This window comes from Mycteria americana, chromosome 1 (assembly GCF_035582795.1).
Source record: "Mycteria americana isolate JAX WOST 10 ecotype Jacksonville Zoo and Gardens chromosome 1, USCA_MyAme_1.0, whole genome shotgun sequence".
In the NCBI taxonomy this organism is placed as follows: domain Eukaryota; kingdom Metazoa; phylum Chordata; class Aves; order Ciconiiformes; family Ciconiidae; genus Mycteria; species Mycteria americana.
Window position 1 is genome coordinate 64041848 of NC_134365.1, and position 21512 is coordinate 64063359.

The window sequence follows — 21512 nt, forward strand, 5'->3', positions numbered from 1 at the left end:
GGAGCGAGGGACGGAGGGCGGGCGGCGGGAGGGAGGTAGCGAGCGAGCGAGGGACGGAGGGCGGGCGGCGGCGGGAGGGAGGGAGGGAGGGAGGGAGGGGCGGGCGGCCGGGTCCCACGGGCGGGGGCGGGGCCTGCTGCCGGCGCCCCGCCCCGCCCCTCACAGCTCCCCCCGGGGAGCGGGGCGGGGGCCTTGGCTCCTCCCCTCCCCGCCGCCCCCGCCCCCGCCCGCGCGCGGCGGAGGGGGCGGGGCGGGCGCGCCCCCGCGCAGACGCGGACGGCGGGGCGCACGCAGGTGGCGGGCGGTCCCGCTGCGCTCGCTGCCGCCGCGGGCCGGCCTCCGCCGGGGTTAGCGCGTCGCCGGCGGGGAGGGAGCGAGCGCCGGGCGGCCGGGTCGGGGCTGCCGCCGCCTCCCACGTGAAGGGCCGTAGCCGCCTGCCCGGCCGAGGAGCCCCGCTGCCCCGCAGCGTGGGGGCTTCCCCTCCGCCTCCCCCCGCTCGGGGCCCGGACCGAGCCTCTCGCGGGCCCTGCGGGGCGCCGCTGCCCCGCTCCCGCCCCGCCGCTTCTGGGAGGCGGCTGGCGCCGCGGCGCTGCCCCCGTGAAGAGTCCTCGCGGGGTGGGCGTGGGGAGGGGGGGGCTGCGGCGGCCCCCCGCTCCCGGGCGTCCCAGCCCTGCCGGCGGTGGGTGCGCCCGGGAGGAGCCGCCGAGCCCGCCCAGCGCTTTCAGCCCGCGGGGGGTGGGACGCGGGGCGCCGCGATGACTTGACGCCGGGCCGCGGCGTGCCGTGCCGTGCTGTGCCGTGCCATGGAGGGGATGACACGCTTCGTGGTGGCCTCGGCGGCCGCAGCGCGGTGGCGGCCGGCGCTGCCCGCCCTGCTGCCGCTGCTGCTCGCCGTGCCGGCGCTGCGGGGCTCGCCCGCCGCAGGTAAGGGAACAAAGGGGGCCCGCGGGGCCGGCCGGGCGGCGGCAGGTGTGCCGGGCCGGGGCCGGGCCGTGAGGGGGGGGTCGGCCGCCGCTGCTGAGGGCAGCTGTCCCCGCGCGCCGGCGTCCGTTAGCGGGCGCGTGCGGGGGGGGCAGCGCCGGTAACAATGCGGCGGTGCCCGCGGGCGGGGGCCGCCTCTGCGCGCGGCGCTGCTGGGGAGCTCCGCCAGAAAACGCGCGCATTGTTCGCAGCCAAAGCGCGTCCGCTCCGGCCTGCGGCCGTGGGCAGCCCCGACGCGCGGGGAGGGACTGGGACCCCTCCCGTGGAAGCGGAGGAGAGAACCGGTGTGGGGAGGGGTGTTGGTGTCCCAGACCTCCCGGGGGACGCGGTGTTTCGGGTGTGTGGGATGTCCGGCCGGTGGTCGCCCGGAGTTGTGGTCCCAGCGCCCGCTCCCCGGCTGCGGCCCTCGGAGTGCCCGGCGCGTTTGGGGTGGGGTGCCGTCTGTCAGGCGGTGGTAGCACCTGCGGGGTGCAGGGCAGCCTGGTTCTCCTGTCGCTTTTCGAGTTAGGAAGCATCAGAGCCCCTCGAAACGCTGCTTCCCAAGCACACCCGTGGCATGACTTGTGTGTGGAGAGAACTGTTCGGGCTCCAGAGGGTGGTGTGTTCAGTAGGTATTTCAGAATAGCCAGGAATGAGTGACCCCCTTTTTTCCTCTCTTCTTTTCTCTAGTGGCTCTAGACATCAAAATTAGTCTGTAGTTAAGCAGACAGTTTAATCACAAAGACGTCTCATTTGGTTCTGCTCCCGTAGCACTTCTTGGTTCATCTTTAATACTTTTTTAGAAAAAATGCAACAACATTTCATAGAAAGGGACAATTTTGCTGTAACTATAGGTTTTCTTTTTGGTAGGTAACAGGTATAAGGTAATACATTTTTATCAACATCAGTAAGTCATTGATAAGTGGTAAGAAGCGATAAGAACCTGCATCAACCTATTTCATGAAGTGGACCAACCACTGTTGACTCTCTTATTTAAACACAAGAATCGTGGTGATTATTGTTGGGTGCTTAAGAATCCTTGGTGTTATAAAACATGCTTATCTTTTTCATAATGCTTTATTTCCACTTCAGAAAGTATTGTGTTACGGTGGTGACTGGTTAGCTTTTCAGGGAAGTTACGCTATGCTCCAGCTCCCTTCGTAGCCAACAAGAGATGTTCCATTTCCAGCCAATGTGAAAGTTGATAATTTCTAGTAAGCTTCAGAGATTCTCTTTCTTAAATAGAACAGGCTTTGCATACAAATAGGAGAAGGCAAAGCAGTAGGTTCATAAGTTGGAGATTTGCTTGGGTTTTTTTTGCCTCTTTGAGGTTAATAGAATGGCTGGGTTTCTTTTTCTAGATTTTCACAGTAAGTCAGTGAAAGCTTCTGTTTTAGTTGTTTGTCTAATACTTAGTAGTTCTTAATTAAACATTACTGTGGAGTTCTGTAAACTTTTGTGTGATTGCTGTGCATTCTTGTATAACTTAAAAACAGCAGTAGAAGTATTGTGTAACTTAGCCAGTGTTTGGGCTGCTGGAAGAGAGGACTCGGAGACAACGGATCTTGCCCAAAGCGATGCTTTCCTGCTCACAGTCTAGGGCAGGAGCCTTCAAGCTGTTTTGATTTGTGAGTCCTCTACCTTTTCTCTTTCCACCGGGCATGTGAATCATGTACAATAAACTTTAGCACACTGAGAGCAAACTTGCTTTTCAGAGGATGCTTTTCATAGACTTCTTAGAAATGGTCCATTGATTGCAGAGATTTAAAGACTGTAGGTTGCAGAGAACAAGAATACTCTGTTCCTTTTTGGTTAAGGTGAAATGCTTTATTAAAAAGCATGACAGGAGTCTGATTTTGGGGAAAATCAGGAGTCTTGGGCCCATACTGTTTAAAAAATTAGGACACAGCCTTTATCCTAATCTTTTCTTTAGCCTTGAAATGTTTTGATGGTATGGGTGGTGTGAAACAGAAGAGACGTGTGCTGGTCATATGCGGTAGGCTTGGACAACATTCGCTTAATTGCTCAATAGATTTACAGCTCCCTGAGTAGCTCTCTCGGGTGCAGTTCATTTGCTTTTCAGTGCCATTTGGTCTTGACCAGTTTAGGAACAGCAAGAGCAAACTTCTACAGCTTTGAGTTATACAGAAGAGGCATATAGTAAGAGTGGAATGGCTGTTACAGCCACTTGCTTGCAGTTGAAGTAGCAAAGTGAATGTCAGTACTTAAGAAAATTAAGTAGTAAATCAACTTGGATTTTGGAATGCTTGATCCAGCTCCCACTGAAGTCACATGTCGCTGAATCAGGGCTTCAGCTTCCACAATTAAGCAGATGCTGAACTCTTAGTATGTGGATAGGCTGCTAGTGTGCTAAAGGTGGGTACACATTTGAGCACCTCTGTGAACTAGGGCTTTGGTCAGGCTCTGTGAATGCCTTACTGCTCAGCCCAGGCTGTGTTTTTGCTTTTGTTTCATTGCACAATCTGTGCAGCTCCCACACTGACAATCAGGAGGATTTATCTTGTCTTCCTGCGCTGTTTTCATGGGAGAGAGGGGAGCTATGTACTGGACTCAGAAAAGCCTGCAGTGAGTCTCCTCAGAGACTCAAGGACTAAAGACAAGTTGTGGAGGTCAAGCAAGGAATCAGATGTAGCTGCCTTATGGGACAGTTGCAGGATATTGTTTATCCAACTTAATTGCATGAGTGTGCTGCAGACACTTGAGTTGGCATCATGTCTCTTGTGGCCAGTTGAGCTTGTCAAGCTTGCTTCCAGTTCATTTTCACAGAAGACCCATATGGTTGGAGGATTCCCTTTAAGACTGCTTTCTATGCTGTGCTTGCTTTATTTGTCAGCCTCGTGTCTACAAGCTACACTTGCAATCTTGCCAGAGGAAATGTGGTTTTTGTTTGCATGTTCTTTCAAGCAGTTAGAATGCTAAACAAGCTAGTGGACAGTGCAGCTTTTTGTTCAGTTGTGTCTGTTTTGTGAGTGACATTTTTTTTCTGTGAAGCAAGGTCTTAGATTTCTCAGGCAGGGCAGAGACTTGAAATATAGCATGCCTTTAACAAAGTAGGCTCTAACAGCTTTCACCTACCTTGGGTAATAGATTTCAGGCACTGGACACATTAAAGAGCAGTGATTCTTGCTGCAGCACAAATCTTTTCCAAGAGGTCTTGGGAAGCTGACGATTCTGGTAAGTGGCAGGTTCTGACAACCCAGTTCTTATTTCCCAATTCAGAATGTGTGTGTGGGGGGAGTTGCTTGGGAGAGAAGTGAAGCAAAATAGGCTTCTTAATAATACACTCTCACTTCAGCTGTGGGAGACATGGCTTTCCTTCATTTGAAAGTAAATCTGTTTATGGATGATGTCCTAAACTACCAGTGAGTCTCTAGCCTTGCCCATTGTGGTGTACAGTATGAATAACACTAATTGCGTAAGAGTTATTATGGATGATGTCCTTAACTACTACTGTGTCTCCAGCCTGGCCCATTGTGGCATACAGTATGAATAACACTAACTGCATAAGAGTTTATTTAATAAAGTGTGTCGTGGGAACCTATGTATAAGGAAATAGCACAAGCTGTCTTTTAAATTTTGTCTTAGAACCCCAAAGTCAAATGGTAGCATTAAATGAACAACGCAGACTTAATTTCTTTTTTGGCTTATGTATAAGAATCACATAAGAATCACGGAGTCCTTGTCAGTACAGCCAGTTTTGCACTCTGGAGTTGCATGATATGATGTCTTTTTTTATCCCTTTAAAAGTCATATATTTCTGTGCTTTTCTTTAGTGGTTGCTAAACACACATGAGCTCAATAACAAATTCAGTTGACACTCCCTATATGTGCTGTGTTTTCAGCTGTTGATGTTATTGGAGACAGCTGTTTTGGAAGACTAAGGGAAAACCTTTCATAAGAGCAATGGATTAGTGGTGTCTTCTTCCTAACACATGATCTGGGGAAAAGATAGAGCTCACCATCAGTAGTCATGTCACTGATTACATCAGTGTAATTAATTGCATGTAAAATGCACAGAATAAATACTGGAAAATGGTAGACTGGGCTGATTGTGCTAGCTTTTATTAAAGCTGTAAGATGTTGTAAGATGCTTGTAAGAAATATTACTGCTTTGCAGCATAGTTGATAACAAACTTAACTGTTTCAGTTGAAATTTTATAAATTGTGCATTTTGCCATGGGCTGAAGCTTTTTTCTTTGCAAAATGTCAGTTGAAAGAGTTCAGCTACTTTTCATGTTGAGGCAAGAGGAAAACAATGGTTTCTGCTTTGAGTTCTGCCAGCTTCTTTTCTGAACAACTTTAATACCCTTATGCTTTGGAGCATGAAGTTAAAACTTTGGCAGATTGTGTCTGCTCTGAAGGGGATGTTTTCTCTGCTGCTGCTTTGAAAGTGATTTTTTTCAAAAGCTTGTAACAACCGAATTTAGGCACACATGGCTATGATAGAGATGATGCATTATTTTGTCTGCTAAAACTTGGATATATCCTATTCTTATGGAACCTCACCTACCTATTCATATTGACCGGGGGTATGCGTGCCACCCGGGCAGACATACTACGCATGCTTCCTATAGCCCAAAATGATATGTGAAAGATTGGATTTACCTGTGAAAGTCTATCTAAACTGCTCCAGAAGTGGGACTGGATTGAGCTTTAGGACTGAGAACTAGCACCTGCCTGCCTTGCGTTTAAGGATGTGTCTGTGCTATGTAATGGAGTGTTTTACTTTCTTTAGGGTAACTTGGGCATCTACCTTGTGGTGCAGTGTTGTGTGGTGTAGGCCCAAGAGGGAAAATGGAGAGAAGGCTTTTAGAAGGAGCCAGACTGGGACTTGGATTTAGTTAAGCAGCAGGAGTGAGAGAAGGGTCTATGGATCTTTTCCAATGGCTGTTCTGCTCATTGATGAGATGTGTGCAGAAACCTGGGAGTTATAGGAGGGGAAGAAACACACGAATTGCAAGAGGGTTTGTGAGATGAAAGAAACAAACTGGCAGGGCATGAAGACTAGGAGGCAAGACATAGTCAGGAGTGGGAAATAGGAATGTGGGTGAGGGAAACTGCAATGCAGAAATTAATCCTAGAAGAAATAAGTAGTGCAGCCTGGTAGTAGGATGAGCACACTGGGAAACACAGATGGACTTGGTTTAAAAAAGGAAAATAAACTTCCAAAAAATAGTGTTGATAGGAAGAATCAGAAGTAGGAAAGGTAAGGGACTGGGACAAGACTGGAAGAGATGTGGCTGGAAGAATCAAGCTTGGAATTTAGGAACAGGGACGCATGTGCCTGCTGCTCTGGGACACCTCCAGAATTTGGCAGAACCCAGGGCTTCAGAGTGTTGGCCCTTTTCTCCTCTTAGCCAGGAGCATGATAATCTGCTGCTACTCCTTGAACATTTCATGAACACGCATGTTTCAGCCTTGTGACAGAAGTGTTTTTCAGAGTTTGTTTTAAAAACTGGAAAACTTCCTCCACAAAAATTGTAGTGGCATATGAAGACTGTAAAGGCAAAAATCAGCAAGTTGGAAATATTGACGTTACAATAACCTGTACAATTTTAAACTCCTTCTGTGCCTGTAAGTTATGGTACAACTATACCCACATGATCACAAAATGTATATCCATATAGATAGTATTTATAGCTATATAGGCACCTCCACATAAATATCTGTACATACATATACCCACATGCAGACAGGACCCTCATCCCATTCAGTGTACAAAACTGATCCTGCTCTGGGGAGAAATGGGTGTTGGATAGCAAATGAAGAAGTTATTTGCAGGACTCTTGCTCCTTTTATAGCAGATGTTCAAAGGTGTGAAATGAATGAGGCGGAGGACAGGGAAGTTTGAATAAAGGTTTCACTGTTAATGTAATTAAATGCTGTCCTAGACAATTGAATTGTATTGCTGTTGCAGAGTTTCAGGGATGTGAGTGAATTGCTTAAACCAAGCTTCCCACAGGTGGTCACTAGCTGTGTGTTCCTCCTTTACTGGACGTGAGACCTCTGGGATCTGTGTTGCAGAAATGCTGAGTGCTTACAGCTGCCAAAGAAGTCAAGGGGAGGAGTTCTTGAATAGATGTTGTGTCTTTAATTCTAAATACTCATTAATGTTTCAAATTAGGCACTCAGAATTTGACCTTGTTTCTTAGTTTCACCATTTGTAAAATGTAATTTCTTAGATGTAATTTCTTGTTTGATTTTCAAAATAATATAAAATGTTCAGATGCAATAACAGTGAGCACAAAAGAAAAGTTCATCAGAAAGCCAAAGACTTTTGTCTTTATCATCCACTGGATCTTTACTGTCCTAAACCAGTCTACTGCACTTGAATCTACAGAAGTGTAAGAAATAAACTATTTGTAAGCAAATAGAAAGTAGCAGGTAGTGGTGTAACAGTATGCATTTACCATATGAAGACTTTTTTAGTGAGAGTTAACTAGCCTTGTAGATGGGAAGATGTACTGTGCTGTATCAAAGTGTAGTAGGATTTTGTCTGATATTTTTTTAAATCAAATCTTCATAAAAAGAACTCATATTTGTGGTTGCTGATGTTTGTTGCTCACTTTCAGTTTTAGCAGTTTCAGCCTACATCCCCTGCCTGCTTGTTCTTAATGCACAAACTGTTTTCTAATCCTTTTAGTCCTCTTCCATTCTCCCCTGTGATTTAGAGAGGCTTCTATGAATTAATTCCCTGTATAGAATTTTGAATTGGCTTTAGGCCTCTGGTCAAGACGGTGTGTCTGGTCTTGTGGATTGAAATAGAGGTAAGAGGCTAAAATTCATCAGCAAGTAGGATGAGGAGGAGGGAGGAATGCTGGAAACATAGTAAAAGAAGGCCCTGAAAATCCAGATGCTTTTCAGTAAGGCAAGTGCATGATAGTATCGTACTGAAGGGGCTGAAAACCTGCACAGCCGTAGGATGGGGAATAGGCAATGCAACAGTGCTGTATGAAGGGATCTAGTGTTTATCGTGGATCACAAACAGAATGTGATTCAACAAGATCACAGTGGTGCTGGATCTCATGAACACATGGGTTATGGTCTTTGGCATATCCTGTGTAATAATGCGTTCATTCTCTTCAGTGCTCCAGCTGGAGTGCTCTGTCTAGTATGGGACCTTGTCCTTCAAGGAAGACAATATTGGGGTTGCCTAATCTAGAACAAAAAAAACTGGTGGACATGACTTTATTCAAACATATAAAAGACTGTTGTGGTTTAGCCCCAGCCGGCAGCTAAGCACCATGCAGCCACTCGCTCACTCCCCCCCCCCCCCCCCCCCCCCCTTGGGATGGGGGAGAGAATCGGAAGAGCAAAAGTAAGAAAACTCGAGGGTTGAGATAAAAACAGTTTAATAGGTAAAGCAAAAGCTGCGCACGCAAGCGAAGCAAAGCAAGGAATTAATTTACTACTTCCCATGGGCAGGCAGGTGTTCAGCCATCTCCAGGAAAGCAGGGCTCCATCACGTGTAATGGTTACTTGGGAAGACAAAAGCCATCACTCCAAATGTCCCCCCTTCCTCCTTCTTCCCCAGCTTTATATACTGAGCATGACGTCATGTGGTATGGAATAGCCCTTTGGTCAGTTTGGATCAACTGTCCTGGCTGTGTCCCCTCCCAACTTCTTCTGCACTTGGCAGAGCACGGGAAGCTGAAAAGTCCTTGACTAGTGCAGCAACAACTAAAACATCTCTGTATTATCAACACTGTTTTCAGCACAAATCCAAAACATAGCCCCATACCAGCCACTATAAAGAAAATTAACTCTATCTCAGCTGAAACCAGGACAAAGACAAAGAGAAGTGTAATAAGCAGTTGTTCGTGTTGAGTAAGAAAAGAAGTAAAAGATTTGAATTGCAGTGAACAAAGACAGGTTTTCTAACTGCTGATCTTTCTAAACAGTGGGGATAATGAAACCCTGAAATACATGGTTTGGAGCATTAATGTAATCTGTCACCGGAGTTGTAAGAACAGCTTGTATAATGATCTAACAGAAGTGGATTGCAACAGTGATTCCACAGTGGTGTAGAAGGATGGAGTAGATGACCTCCTGAAATATTTTGCAATTCTGTTTTTGTGAGATTCTACAAATAATGTAATTTATGTGCAGATGTGCAACATTGGGGCCAATATCTCTTCATTACTGAAAACTTTGGTGTGCTGTACAAGTGAAGAAACAATCTGTGGTTGTATAGTTAAATACTGTGTCATAATAGCTTTCCTCTGCATAAATGAATGAGGATTTCATAGGTAGCCTTAGTAATGACACTTCCTAACTGTTGAATGATTTTAGGCTTAACAGTTTTGTAAGGTTTCAAAGAATATTTTGTAATCCTTGCTATAGTGACTTTATCCTTAGTAATAATGGGTGGGAGGAGTGCACTAATTTTTTAAGTTAGTCTCTGTGCAAGTTCAGTTTCTTAAGCATTTTATAATACTGCATAGATTATCACTGAGAGGACAGGTACAAGTAAATGGTGTGGATGTGATTCTGTGTGTGTTATCTTTATTCATCAACTGAATTATTAGCATTTGTATATCTAACAGGTGGGATGGAAACACAGTTTCCCACAGCATTCTCCTGGAGAAACTGGCTGCTTGTGGCTTGGATGGGTGTACTCTTTGCTGGGTTAAGAACTGGCTGGATGGCCAGGCCCAAAGAGTGGTGGTGAATGGAGTTTACTCCAGTTGGCGGCCAGTCACAAGTGGTGTTCCCCAGGGCTCTGTGTTGGGGCCAGTTCTATTTAATATCTTTGTCAATGATCTGGACGAAGGGATCGAGTGCACCCTCAGTAAGTTTGCAGACAACACCAAGTTGTGCGGGAGTGTTGATCTGCTGGAGGGTAGGAAGGCTCTGCAGAGGGACCTGGACAGGCTGGATCGATGGGCCGAGGTCAATTGTATGAGGTTTAACAAGGCCAAGTGCAAGGTCCTGCACTTGGGCCACAGCAACCCCATGCAACGCTGCGGGCTTGGGGAAGAGTGGCTGGAAAGCTGCCTGGCAGAGAAGGACCTGGGGGTGTTGGTTGACAGCAGCCTGAATATGAGCCAGCAGTGTGCCCAGGTGGCCAAGAAAGCCAATGGCATCCTGGCTTGTATCAAAAATAGCGTGGCCAGCAGGACTAGGGAAGTGATCGTGCCCCTGTACTCAGCACTGGTGAGGCCGCACCTCGAATCCTGTGTTCAGTTTTGGGTCCCTTACTACAAGAGAGACATTGAGGTGCTGGAGTGTGTCCAGAGAAGGGCAATGAAGGTGGTGAAGGGTCTGGAGCAGAAGTCTTATGGGGAGCGGCTGGGGGAACTGGGGTTGTTTAGCCTGGAGAAGTGGAGGCAGAGGGGAGACCTTATGGCTCTCTACAACTGCCTGAAAGGAGGTTGTAGAGAGGTGGGGGTCGGTCTCTTCTCCCAGGTAACAAGTGATAGGACAAGAGGAAATGGCCTCAAGTTGCACCAGGGGAGGTTTAGACTGGATATTAGGAAATTTTACTTCACTGAAAGGGTTATCAAGCATTGGAACAGGCTGCCCAGGGAAGTGGTTGAGTCGCCATCCCTGGAGGTATTTAAAAGCCGTTTGGATGAGGTGCTTAGGGACATGGTGTAGTGGTGGTCTTGGTAGTGTTAGGTTTACGGTTGGACTCGGTGATCTTAAAGGTCTTTTCCAACCTATATGATTCTGTGATTCTGTGAAAGGGAGGTAGTATTAGTGCTCAAAACACTTTACTGATATTTCTATGAAATGTATAGTTGGGCAGGCTAGGAACTTGTTCGTCTGGGCACAGAATTTAGGATTTACCCTTGCCTTAGGGAAGGGAGAGATGGTGGAAGGAAGAGGTCCTAAGTGATGCAAGGTAGTTGGGAGACTGAGCAAATAAATAGCACTAGACCAAATCTTTCAGTTGCCTGTGTTGTACGTACCGCCAGCCACTGCAGCACGTGGCTGGGGTCTGGGTTGAAGGGTGAATGCAAAGCTTCTGTTCTTCGATAGCTGAGAGACAGCGGGTGACTCACCTGGTGACTGGGAAGTGGCTGAGGTTCCTGACTGGAGTGGCAGCCACTGGGAGAGCAGCACGTACATCCTGGCCAGAGCTGTGCGCTTGCTGGCCTCCGCTCAGGCGCGTGCAGTGCTGCTCAGCTCTGCAGCAAGTGTTTCCTGACAAAGCTTTTCTGGACTGTCAAGGCAGTGGAGAGCTGTCTTTGTACTCTTGGTCTGAAATCGGTTGGTATGGCAGGATGAGAGAGGGTGGATAGGAATTTTGATCAGGAGCATATTGAAACAAGGAACAACAAAGATAACACTAGGGGCTGGAGCTACTAGGAGTAGGTGAAATTGGGAATATGAATTAGGGTATTGATGGTGGAAGGCTTAGTTGAAAGTGCTGTGGTAAGAAGAGAGCTGCTTGATATTGGTAAGTTAGAGGTTTTCGTGGCTCCCCTGTGTATTTGACTTGAGCATCCTCACTTTAGAGCTTGCCCTAGAGCTAAGCAGAAGAAACTGAGGCACTTGGTATAGGGCATTTTCTACAGGGGTAGCTGGGCTCAGTTTTAGTAGAAAACTCTCAGGTGCCTGGTAAGATATATTTGAAAACTGTACATGCACCTGAAAATAAATGGTCACATAGGACAGGTAGACAATACAGATAAAGATGTTTTTTCTTTAGTACTGGTACAATTTACAGATTTTGTTTTCAGCCCATTTTTTCTTAATTCACACCATTTTGGACTGAATTTCCTATTGAGTGTTTTCATACTGAATAAGAAAATCAAACTGGTATCATTTCGTACACGAGAAGAAGGGTTTCCTTTTGTCTGCTCCCCAGCCAGTAGTGTATGGAACTAGTTTGTGGATACTCTGAGTAAAAGTTCTTTCCTCATTTAAAGGCAATTGTTTGATACTGCAGGGTGGTGCAGGGACTGTTTATTCTCCTTCTAGTTGGGTGTGAACTCAATTAGACGTTGAGCCTGTCTCACCTTTTCCTGTGGCTCGTAATTCTATTGTAAATAAATTCCACATCATGTATGCAAATTGCAGTGAGCACTGCTCAGCCACAAAGCCACAATGATTTAGTTCAGCATTATTTGGAGACAAAGCTCCAAGCATTTATGTAGCAGACCCCTCTGGGCTAATACCATGTTACTTTTTGAATAGGAGGCAGGCAGTTGTTTATCAACCACACTGGGTTCTGATTAGGTAACTTCTCCAGTGGATGTCTGTATTTAAAACTGGAGCTAGTGCTGAATTGGGACTAACTTGTGTGATATATTGGGATAGAAATTGCATGTCACAGAACAAAATCCTGATCTAGAGCAGAAGTCTGGTTTGAAGATGTTTTCAATTAGAAGCTGACAGTGACCTTACTTCCTGTCCTTATGCTGAAAGATGAAACAGATTTGGGCTTCCAGCCATTGACATTCAATTTTTAGAAGATGTAATTTGTTCCACTCTGAAAGAGGGAAAAAAAAAAGTTTTCCCTTTGTCTTTCCAGAGTGCATGTGCTTTTTATAATAATTTGGTTAAAAAAAATTATGTAAATGTTCATCAACATAGTAATCAAGGTTTTGTCAAGAAATATTTTATCCAGTATTAGTACAAGCAAGGAAGTTTCAAGGAAATAAATTGTGTTTATCTGTTTACTTTGTCATCTTCTGAGAGTAGTTACTTTGCTGCTTCTATCACAGCCAGGTTCTTAAAACTGTAAAAATTGTCAGAAGGATTAGGATAGCTGAGGAATGCGAAATGAATGTAAATCCATTTTGCTTCTTTTTAAATTGACTGGATTCCAAGTAGACAGTGTCACTTGAAAGTATAATCTTCTTAAAATCCTGGGAGCATTAGAAACTTAGAAACAAAACTGAACGTAGTTGCTGTACTGGAGTATTAATTCTTATGATTCTTTAGCATTTACTGCTGCTATTTACTCTGTGTGAAGTTTGTTAAGCACTGAGGTCAGGTGAAGATAGTTCTAGAAATCTCAGTGTTAAAGGGGTTCTTTCAGATTTACTAAAACAACACTCAAATTAGTTGTTTTTATGTATGTCTTGAATGAGCCAAAACCATCATTAAAACACGCTACTGATGTGTGAAATTGCACTGACAGTTTAGAGTGGTGGTATTATTTTATATTTGGAAATAAAATACACCCTTGAAGAACAGAATGCAACTTTATGTTGTATCATGTATTCAGTACAAATATCCATGTCATTTAGGTAAGATACTTCAGAAATATTCTGCAGTACTTTCCCTCATTCCTAAATAGTATCAGCCTTGGAGGTCACATCTAAAACTTGTTCTCTGTTAAATATGATGTTAAATAGCTTTCTAGATATTTTTAAAAGCAGAAAAATATATAAATTTTATGTCTTCCAAATGCAGGTGCAAGAGTTAATATGGTTTAGAAAGACAAGTATTTTAATTTGAGTGAATACTTTAAGCGCCTACTTCCATTTCTCATACATCAGAAGTTACATTTCTAATGAATTAGTGGACTTGGGTTTTATGAAGACGTATTTTGAGATTTGTTGCTTTTAGTCTTGAGAGAGTTGGAAAAAAATTGAGAATTTTACCAGTAGAATGAAAGTAATGAATTAATTAAAATTATAGCGATTGGAATTCTTCTGTGTGTTTAAGATCAATCCTTGTAGGTTGAATTATTTGGAGGAGGACAGGTGAAAAGCACAGGTGCATGTTAAATATAGTTTGTCATAGGCAGTCAAAGCAACCACCCAAAACAGCAGGTGTTTATGTGGAACATGCATATAAGCTCAGGCATGTAGTACTGGTTTGTGCTCATAACGCATTAATATGTGTGTGTTTTGGTTTGGTGTTTGTTTTCTTGTTGTTTTTCTTTTTTTTTTTTTCCCCCCTTGGGAGATGAGGAAAAACATTAAATGAGATTATGCATTCTTCAATCATGAAAATAAACAACGGGTTGAAGACTATCTATGCAGGTTTGGCTGTATGAACTGTCCCTAAGTTTAACTGGGACCCTGGCCTCAAGTTCTATTTCTGTTGTGCTCACCTTAGGAGCTACATCACCCAATAATCTGATACTAGTTTACTCTGGTAATGCTACAATGCCTTCATTAAGTGTTTTATTGTAATGTAAAGAAGCATCAATACAGTCTGTCAGCAGGAAAGAAGTAGAATAGGGAGCTACAGGAAGTTTACGAGATGGGGAACCCAAATGATCAAAGCTCTCATTAGACTAGCTATCTTTGTAAATACACAGTATTTTTATTGTGCTAACTTTCGTACAGTTCATCTTGCCTGGAAACTTTGGAAGGTCATAAGCTTGTTGATGCTGCCTGAATTCTTGCTGCAGTGTAAGAGAAATAGCATTACTGCATCCTTTCCAACTTCTGGGACTGGATTCCTTGCTGCTTCAAATATGTTGAAGGTAAAACTGTTAGGTCGAGGCAAGAATTTCATCCTGTGTCTGCAGGTCTAAAGAATTGAGAGCTTTTAAATTGCAGGTCTGTTATCTCAAGCTAGGTGGAAAATATTGAAATAGGAGTTTTGTTTGAAACCTATATATTTAAAAAGAATACTTAGGTTATTTTGCTGATTTGCTTTCATGAAAGAATATCCAAGACAAGTAAATCAAAGCTGATGGGATATGTTATTAAAAATAAATGTCTTGTATGTCTTATAATTAAACTCCTGTCCATAGTCTTTTGGGGGAACAGGTTTGGTTTTGCTCAATGTGCAGGATTTTTTTTGTATATGAGAAGTTGAAAAGAACATGATAGGTGTAAGATTTTTTTTTTCTTTATTAAACGCTTGTGTTAATGTAGAAATTGTTCAGTGGCTGTGTAATTGAGTTAGAGTAGCATGGCTTGTGATGATGTAGTCTCTGACAGTCATATCAATAGCCTGTTTTCCATCCAAAAAATCTTGCAGACCTCCTCATAGCATTCTCTGTTGGTGTTTAAGGAAAATAGCACATTTCTGAATAAGAACCATGCTTTGGTAAGTGGGCTGTTCATGAAGCAATCAATTTCTATTTTAAACAAGTAAACCCACTAGATTTTCCTCTGTTTTTACACATTACAGCAGGTGTTATGTATATTGAATCAGAAGACACAACAATAATAGTCAAAGGTAGCCTTTTGAGCTCAGCCTTGTTTCGTATCAATGTTTTGTGTTGTTTGTCTGGAATGTTGAATTGTCATAATATATACCTATTCAAATAGGGGCACAAGATCAAGATATTTCACTTCACAAACATGGTGACATGGTTTCTTTTATCCAATATAGTAAACTTCAAATTCTTTTTTTCTTCTTTTTCCCCCTCTTAGAAGGAAATCCTTTTATGGGTTTTGTTTTTTTTTTTTTTAATAAATGTAGCAACATTCTCTTCTGTGCTTTCCCCAGTGCTCCTCTTATTTTCCCCCATATATTCTACTCTCTTTGCTATGTCTCTGTCTTGGAGTGAAAGTTGTAGGGAGTTCCATCTTACCTCCTACTGAAAACCACAAAAAAAATGATGTGATTCCAGCTTTTGTTGGTTTTGCACTCTGTATACTTCTTCCAAGCTCTTAAGGAGGAGAGTAGAACTTGTTAGGCATGGGTGGGGTGTTTTTGTTGTTGGGGAAGGGAAGACTTGGAAAAAGGGGAGGAGGAAGAAAGCAGGAGTACAGTCTTGCCAGATGTGAATGATTTTTCCCTCTTGTGAAGCTGTGACTCTGTGTTATTCTGTGCAGGAGAAAATCCAATTTAAGATGTCTCTGTTACTTCTCTCTTAGCTTGTCACTTCAGCTTTTTGGATGGTTTGTTGTATAGGCTGTATTTTTAAAACAGTACTTTATTGGGAAATTTTTACTGTTTTGGTTTGTGTTTTCTCTTTTAAATGGGTTAGTTCTTGAAACCCTAACTTGGAGCAGAGTCATGCAAACAATTGGATTGGCACCTCTGGAGCACAGAAATGAGTATCTGGGGATGTAAGGGAGCGGCAAGAACCTTTCAAAACACAGCGGCCACTGGCAGAATGGCACCACAGCTCTATTTTACTCTGAAATCAATTTGTTAAAGAGCAACTGGATTAGAACTTGCTTGGTCTTAAATAGCCTCTACTATTGAGAAACCTTCATTTTAACAGCAGCTCCTTTCTTATTTGAACTTGATTACTTACTCGTAATTTTTATATGACTGTTGGTCTTTCTGGAATTTTTATCTTCTGAGAGGAAAGTGGATCTTTGTATTTTTAAGTAGTTCAGCTCTGGGAGTACATAGTAAAATCTTTCTTTAAGGAAATATTCGTATGAATGATTGAATTAAAATGTCTCTTTGGCCCTCAGTCATACTATACTTTGTATAGAAAGTATAAGCTCCATAATTTGTCTAGATAAAGAGTTTTCACTTTTATAACTGGCAGGTTGAGAGAACTAGTGTTCTTGCTAATGCATTTTAGTGTGGCCCTACATCCTTCTTTTACAGTTGATGCCTTCTGTTTTAGGACTGGCTTCAACTAACATCAAAATGATTTACTGTTCAGTCCCCACATGAGCACTTCAGTCCCTTTCTTCGCACTGTTTCTCCATACACTCTCCCTGCGTAGCCTCACAGGCCCCAAGCTTTGCCAACACTAGGCTTCCCTCCGTCTGCTTGCTTCCCTGCGCGACAGCCGCTGCTCCTGCTTCGTGCTTTGTAGTCCTGGAGGCCTAGCTGGGCTACTGGCTAAACCGGTGTCGCTATTGCATTTTTGGCCCTGTTCTATTTCTGTACACTACGTCAAATGGAAAACCACCTTGTAGTTACACCTGTATTATTGTATGTGCAAATTGGGCCCTCACTATACATTCATTCCAGTCTAACAAGCTGCGCTTGTCTACAGGGCAGCAAATGCATCCCTGGGCGTTTTGAGGTGGATGCACAAATACAAGTTTAGAGGTCTCGGAGGTCTTAGCTCAGCAAGCTAGGCTGTCCAGGACCGTGTGAAAAGCAAGAAAATTTTGGGAGTTAAAATTTGGGTGGCCCAATGTGAAATGGCAAATGCCTAGCACCTGACTGAAATCAGGTTATAAAGTATCTATGATATATCATGCTGTCTACCTGCTGCAGAGTTGCTGCTTTAGATGTTTTCTGCATCATCTGGGGGAGAGCAAGATTCCAGTTAGTGGGCTTCACCATTAAGTAGGTAGTGGAAATGTTTGTTTTCTTGACTGATTCAACATTACCATGTGAGAGACAGGATTTGAAAACACTGTTTGTCAGCACTGGAGACAAAATATTTTGTAGTGAGTGCACTCATCAATTCCAGCAGACTTTTGCAAAGTTTTGTGAGTGTGAACTTGTTGGCGGCTGCTGCTGATGGCAGCTTTCCTGTGAGCAGAATAATTAAATTAATGGTGTGGGATCTGTTGTGTTGCCTTCCAGAGCAGGACGGGCAGCAGGGACGTTGACAAGCAGCATGGTGGCATGTCAGTTCTCAGCCCCTTCTGAGGGAAATTGGGCAGAGGCAAACTGGTGCGTTTTACCGTAGAAAATGCTGGAGTCTTCCTGAATATTGTGGTATTGTGGAGGGTTGGGAGCAGAAAAGAATACTGAAATATTTTGGAGAAAAATATAAGCCAGTGTGTTTCTTATTATGGAATAAATGGGTATGTTTTTATTTTTGTCTTGGTGGTCTTTTTAGAGCCAAATGATACAGAACTCAGTATTTTTTTTTTGTCTGTTGGCTTAACGATGGAACAGTGTCTTGGGGAGAGGAAGCCTCATCAGGGAGAAACTAATAAAAATGAGTCATTTGAGGCTGTGCATATTGTAGGTCACTTTAGAGAGACTGTTTTTCCAATCTTATATGGAACTGGAAGTGTCACCCTTGTGGTTTCTTTAATTATGATTTAAGTATCACATGGATGTGAAGCATTAAAAATTGTAAACCATCTCTGGGACTGAATTAGAAAAATCAGTGTTGCAGTTCTCAGTGGTACTTAAAATGGAGGATGACTTTTTCCGCCAGAATAGGCTTTCATTGAAAAACAGACTTCCTGATATGTCTCTACATAATGGTGTAAAAGCTTTAGACCTTCTGCTGTTTTGCATAGTTAGCTTCAATAATAAAATTTTGCACTGCCACTAAGAACTAATGCAGGAAAATTTCCAGATGTATGTATTTCAACAGTCATATTTCACTTCATTCACACTGATAATGTTCACAGATTATGTTCAGTAATTATTTGAAGATCAATAATAGGTGTATTTTTTCTATCTATCCTGTCTAGCAGTATAATGGTCTTTGAGATGCTTGGAGAAATGTGAAGATCTCTCATGATGCTGACCGTAACAGACTTAGGCTCTAATTAGGGCTGGTTTATGTAAACCAGTTTGGGAACTGACAAGTTCTCCGTTTCCTAATCCCTTGCAGAGGAAGGAGGGAAAAAAACCCACCAACCCAGGAGGCTCAAGAGCACCATACAAATCTGAACTTGCTGACATTTTAAAGAAAACTACAAGTGTTGGAAATGCCAGGTTTCATTAGATTTTCTTGTTAAATAGGTGTTTTGGTTTAGATGGATGTTTTAGATGGACTTTACTGGAACCTCCTACAGGAAACACCAACATGAGTCTTTGCTGTGAAGTAGTATTGTATTGAGTATTTGGATTTTCATAGCTTTTTTTTTTTTTTATCCCCTGCATGGTCCCATATCTGTGTTGTAGGAATACTGGTATATGACTTGCATGCGAGGAAGATGTAAGGACTTTCATGCAGGTTTACTACTCTTCTGTAAGGAAACTGTGGCGCAAGCTTGATGTGGTGAAGTGCTTTTCATCAGTCACTGAGTTCTACAGAGCACGCATGAAACTAAAGATGCTTTGAGATTTCCCAGATGTTTGATAGAATAATGGCATCAATAGCTTGTCCTTTAATATATTGTTTTTTCTTCTTCCTAGACCAAACTCAAGTCAAATATACAGGTGCTGATTTTTTCAGGTAGAGAAACATCATTCTTATGTCAACAGCATCACCTTATGGCACCCACGAGACTGGATGTTGGCATATTACTGGCATTTGATAACTAGTGACTACTTTTTAGAGGCTTCATGTCTTGAGGGCATAACTTTTGCTCAGTTAAATGCAAAAGTTTTATTTCACTGTATGTATACCTCAGTTTATGATGAGATTAACACTGAGCAGTGTAATTTACCTCAGAAATGCTTAAAGTGAAATAATCTTCACTATTTTAGCCAACTTATAAGACTTTGGAAACTGTCTTCTCCGCAAAAGTCTAGTGTCTTCCAGTGAACTTGATCTTTTTCTTGATGATTATATCTGTTTGTTTGTATGTTGTTTCTTAGAAATGAAATGCTTCTTGATGAAGAGGGGGAGGGGGGCGTTCCTAAAATGCTCTGGTTTTGTAGACCTGGAACTGAACTGAATAAGACGGGAGGGAGGACAGAGGAAATGAAACTTCTTGTTGATTGGCTTAATGTACTAGAAAGTAAGTGGACCGTACTTGAATCTTGGCGTTACAGTAGGATAAAAAATGGTAAGCATATTTAGTCATGGGTTGAGGTATTTTAGGTCCCTAATAACAAAGGAAGGAAGGCTTTTTCCCCTTTAAATCCTTGTTTAAGTGATTTTATTCCCCAGTAACAGAAATTGATAGAACAAAATGGTGGTGAGGGAAGGAATCCTGTGTAGGTATCTGTTAGCATGTTGGCATTATCCAATTTCATATTTGCCATGAGAAACAGGTGTTAATATGTTTAATGAAAGATACCACAAACACTTTTCATTTACTAAAACTGGATTTTTGATAGTGAAGAACATTACTGAGTACTTTTTCCTTTTCCTTCTTCAGCTTTGGGGAGAGGAACACTCAGTTTTTAGACTATAACAACTTTTACACTTCTATTAGAGTTGTTTTAGACCAGCTTTATGAACCAACAATTTAATATTCAGAGTATAACCTCTCATTTTATGACTATGGAAAGACCTACTATTGCAGCTCCACCAGATACTACATATGTATTTTTCTTCTAGATTAATCCTTGGGTAGCATCTTATGGGCAGTGTTCTGTGCAGTCATTAGTAATTTAAACAGCATTACTGCAGTTCTGTCATGAACTATTAAAAACTATCACACAATATACTAGACCAATGCATGATAAATGTAGGATACTACTTGGCAAACATGAGGGATGTTGCTGGTTTAGGGTGTGTTAAATATGTCGGAGATGTTGCTTTGTCTGGCATTGTGAAAGAGACATGAAGTGACTTTCTGGATTGCAGGGGTGTTGTTGGGAATTGGGAGTAATGTGCTCTGTGGGAGCTGAGTCCTTAAAAGTGTACTCCACAAAGGTATCTGTTGTGATTAGATATTGCCTTTACATTAAAAAGCTAATTAAACCCATTTGTTTAAAGATGCCATAGGACAGACACTAACACGGTGTACTGGGCTTTGTTCACTAATATGTTGAATAAAATTTTTGTAGGAAGCTTCATTTTGGTTTTTGTACAAATAGCACAGGGAGGCTAAGCTGTCTTGTCTAGAGATAAACAATGAAGGCTGTATTGATATCATGGCAAAAACTTCTGAAAAACAGTGATTTGGGGCTGGAGAGGAATGTATCGGGAGGAAGAGTTTGGTAGGCTGTTGAAGAGGAGCTCAATATGCAGTGGTATGGTTGGGAATAAGCTTTGAACATATGAATGGAAGCTGGGAAGTCTTCTTACTAGCGTATGTGGCTGTTGTGTGGTAGCTGCTAGCGTCAACTGTTCAGGAAGGATATTGGCTAATTGGGGATGGTTCAGAGAATATCCCCATGAGGCTTTGGAAGGGAAGGATGTTTCCAGGTGACAATGTCGAAAAGAGCAACCTAGTTAACATGTTCTAGAAACAGTGGAGATGTGACTTGATTTCTGTGTTGTGGAAAATGTAAATTCTGTAGTGGAAGGGCCCTTGGACCAGAAAGGAGAAGTTTTTAGTAAGAGGAAATTGAAGCTTAAGAACATTAGACTAGGAGTTTACATATAAGGTTTGTAACAATGAGGAATAATTAACCATAGAGCAACTTACTGTGTTGGAAATTTCAAAAAGCAGGAGTTAATTTAGGCAAGATTTATGAACTGAATTAGGCCAGAGATGCGTCTGGAAGATCACATTGTTACTTTCTGTCCTTATAAACATCTGGCTGTGTGCTGTAAAAGAATGACAGTATGGAATCTAATCATGTAGCATGGAATCTAGTTCTCTTCTCCTTTGGCTCCAGTCACCTTCTGTTGGAGTCAATGACAAAACCTGCTCTGACCAAGAGGATAGGATATTGCTTGTGCTTGCCTCCCTTTGCTGGGATTTAGGAGAGATTGATACAAAGTTTTAGTGGTTTAAAAACAATGACTTCTGTACCAAAAAAGGTCAAAGTTTCAAGATGGTAATGAGTTGCAGTAAACTTAGAGAATATGACGCTGAAAGCATAACATGCAATCTGATAAATAAAACTTTGGCTGATATGTCAGTTTTGCAGTGTAATTCTGGAACACACAGTGTTCTGGAGGGTGACAGGGCACAACATGGGGTGCTGGTGGTGCT

The 21512-nt window shown here is 42.9% G+C and overlaps 1 protein-coding gene across 5 annotated transcripts in view; it reads left to right on the top strand.

Moving 5' to 3' along the window:
- Positions 1 to 274: 274 nt before the first annotated feature.
- Positions 275 to 21512, top strand: part of KIAA1549 (KIAA1549 ortholog) — a 153022-nt gene continuing 131784 nt past the window's right edge. For all 5 annotated transcript variants that reach the window (XM_075503125.1, XM_075503143.1, XM_075503134.1 and 2 more), the window contains exon 1: positions 275 to 924. In XM_075503125.1, coding sequence (XP_075359240.1) covers positions 804 to 924 — 121 coding nt within the window. In that variant the 5' untranslated portion in view covers positions 275 to 803. The remainder of the gene's footprint in view (positions 925 to 21512) is intronic.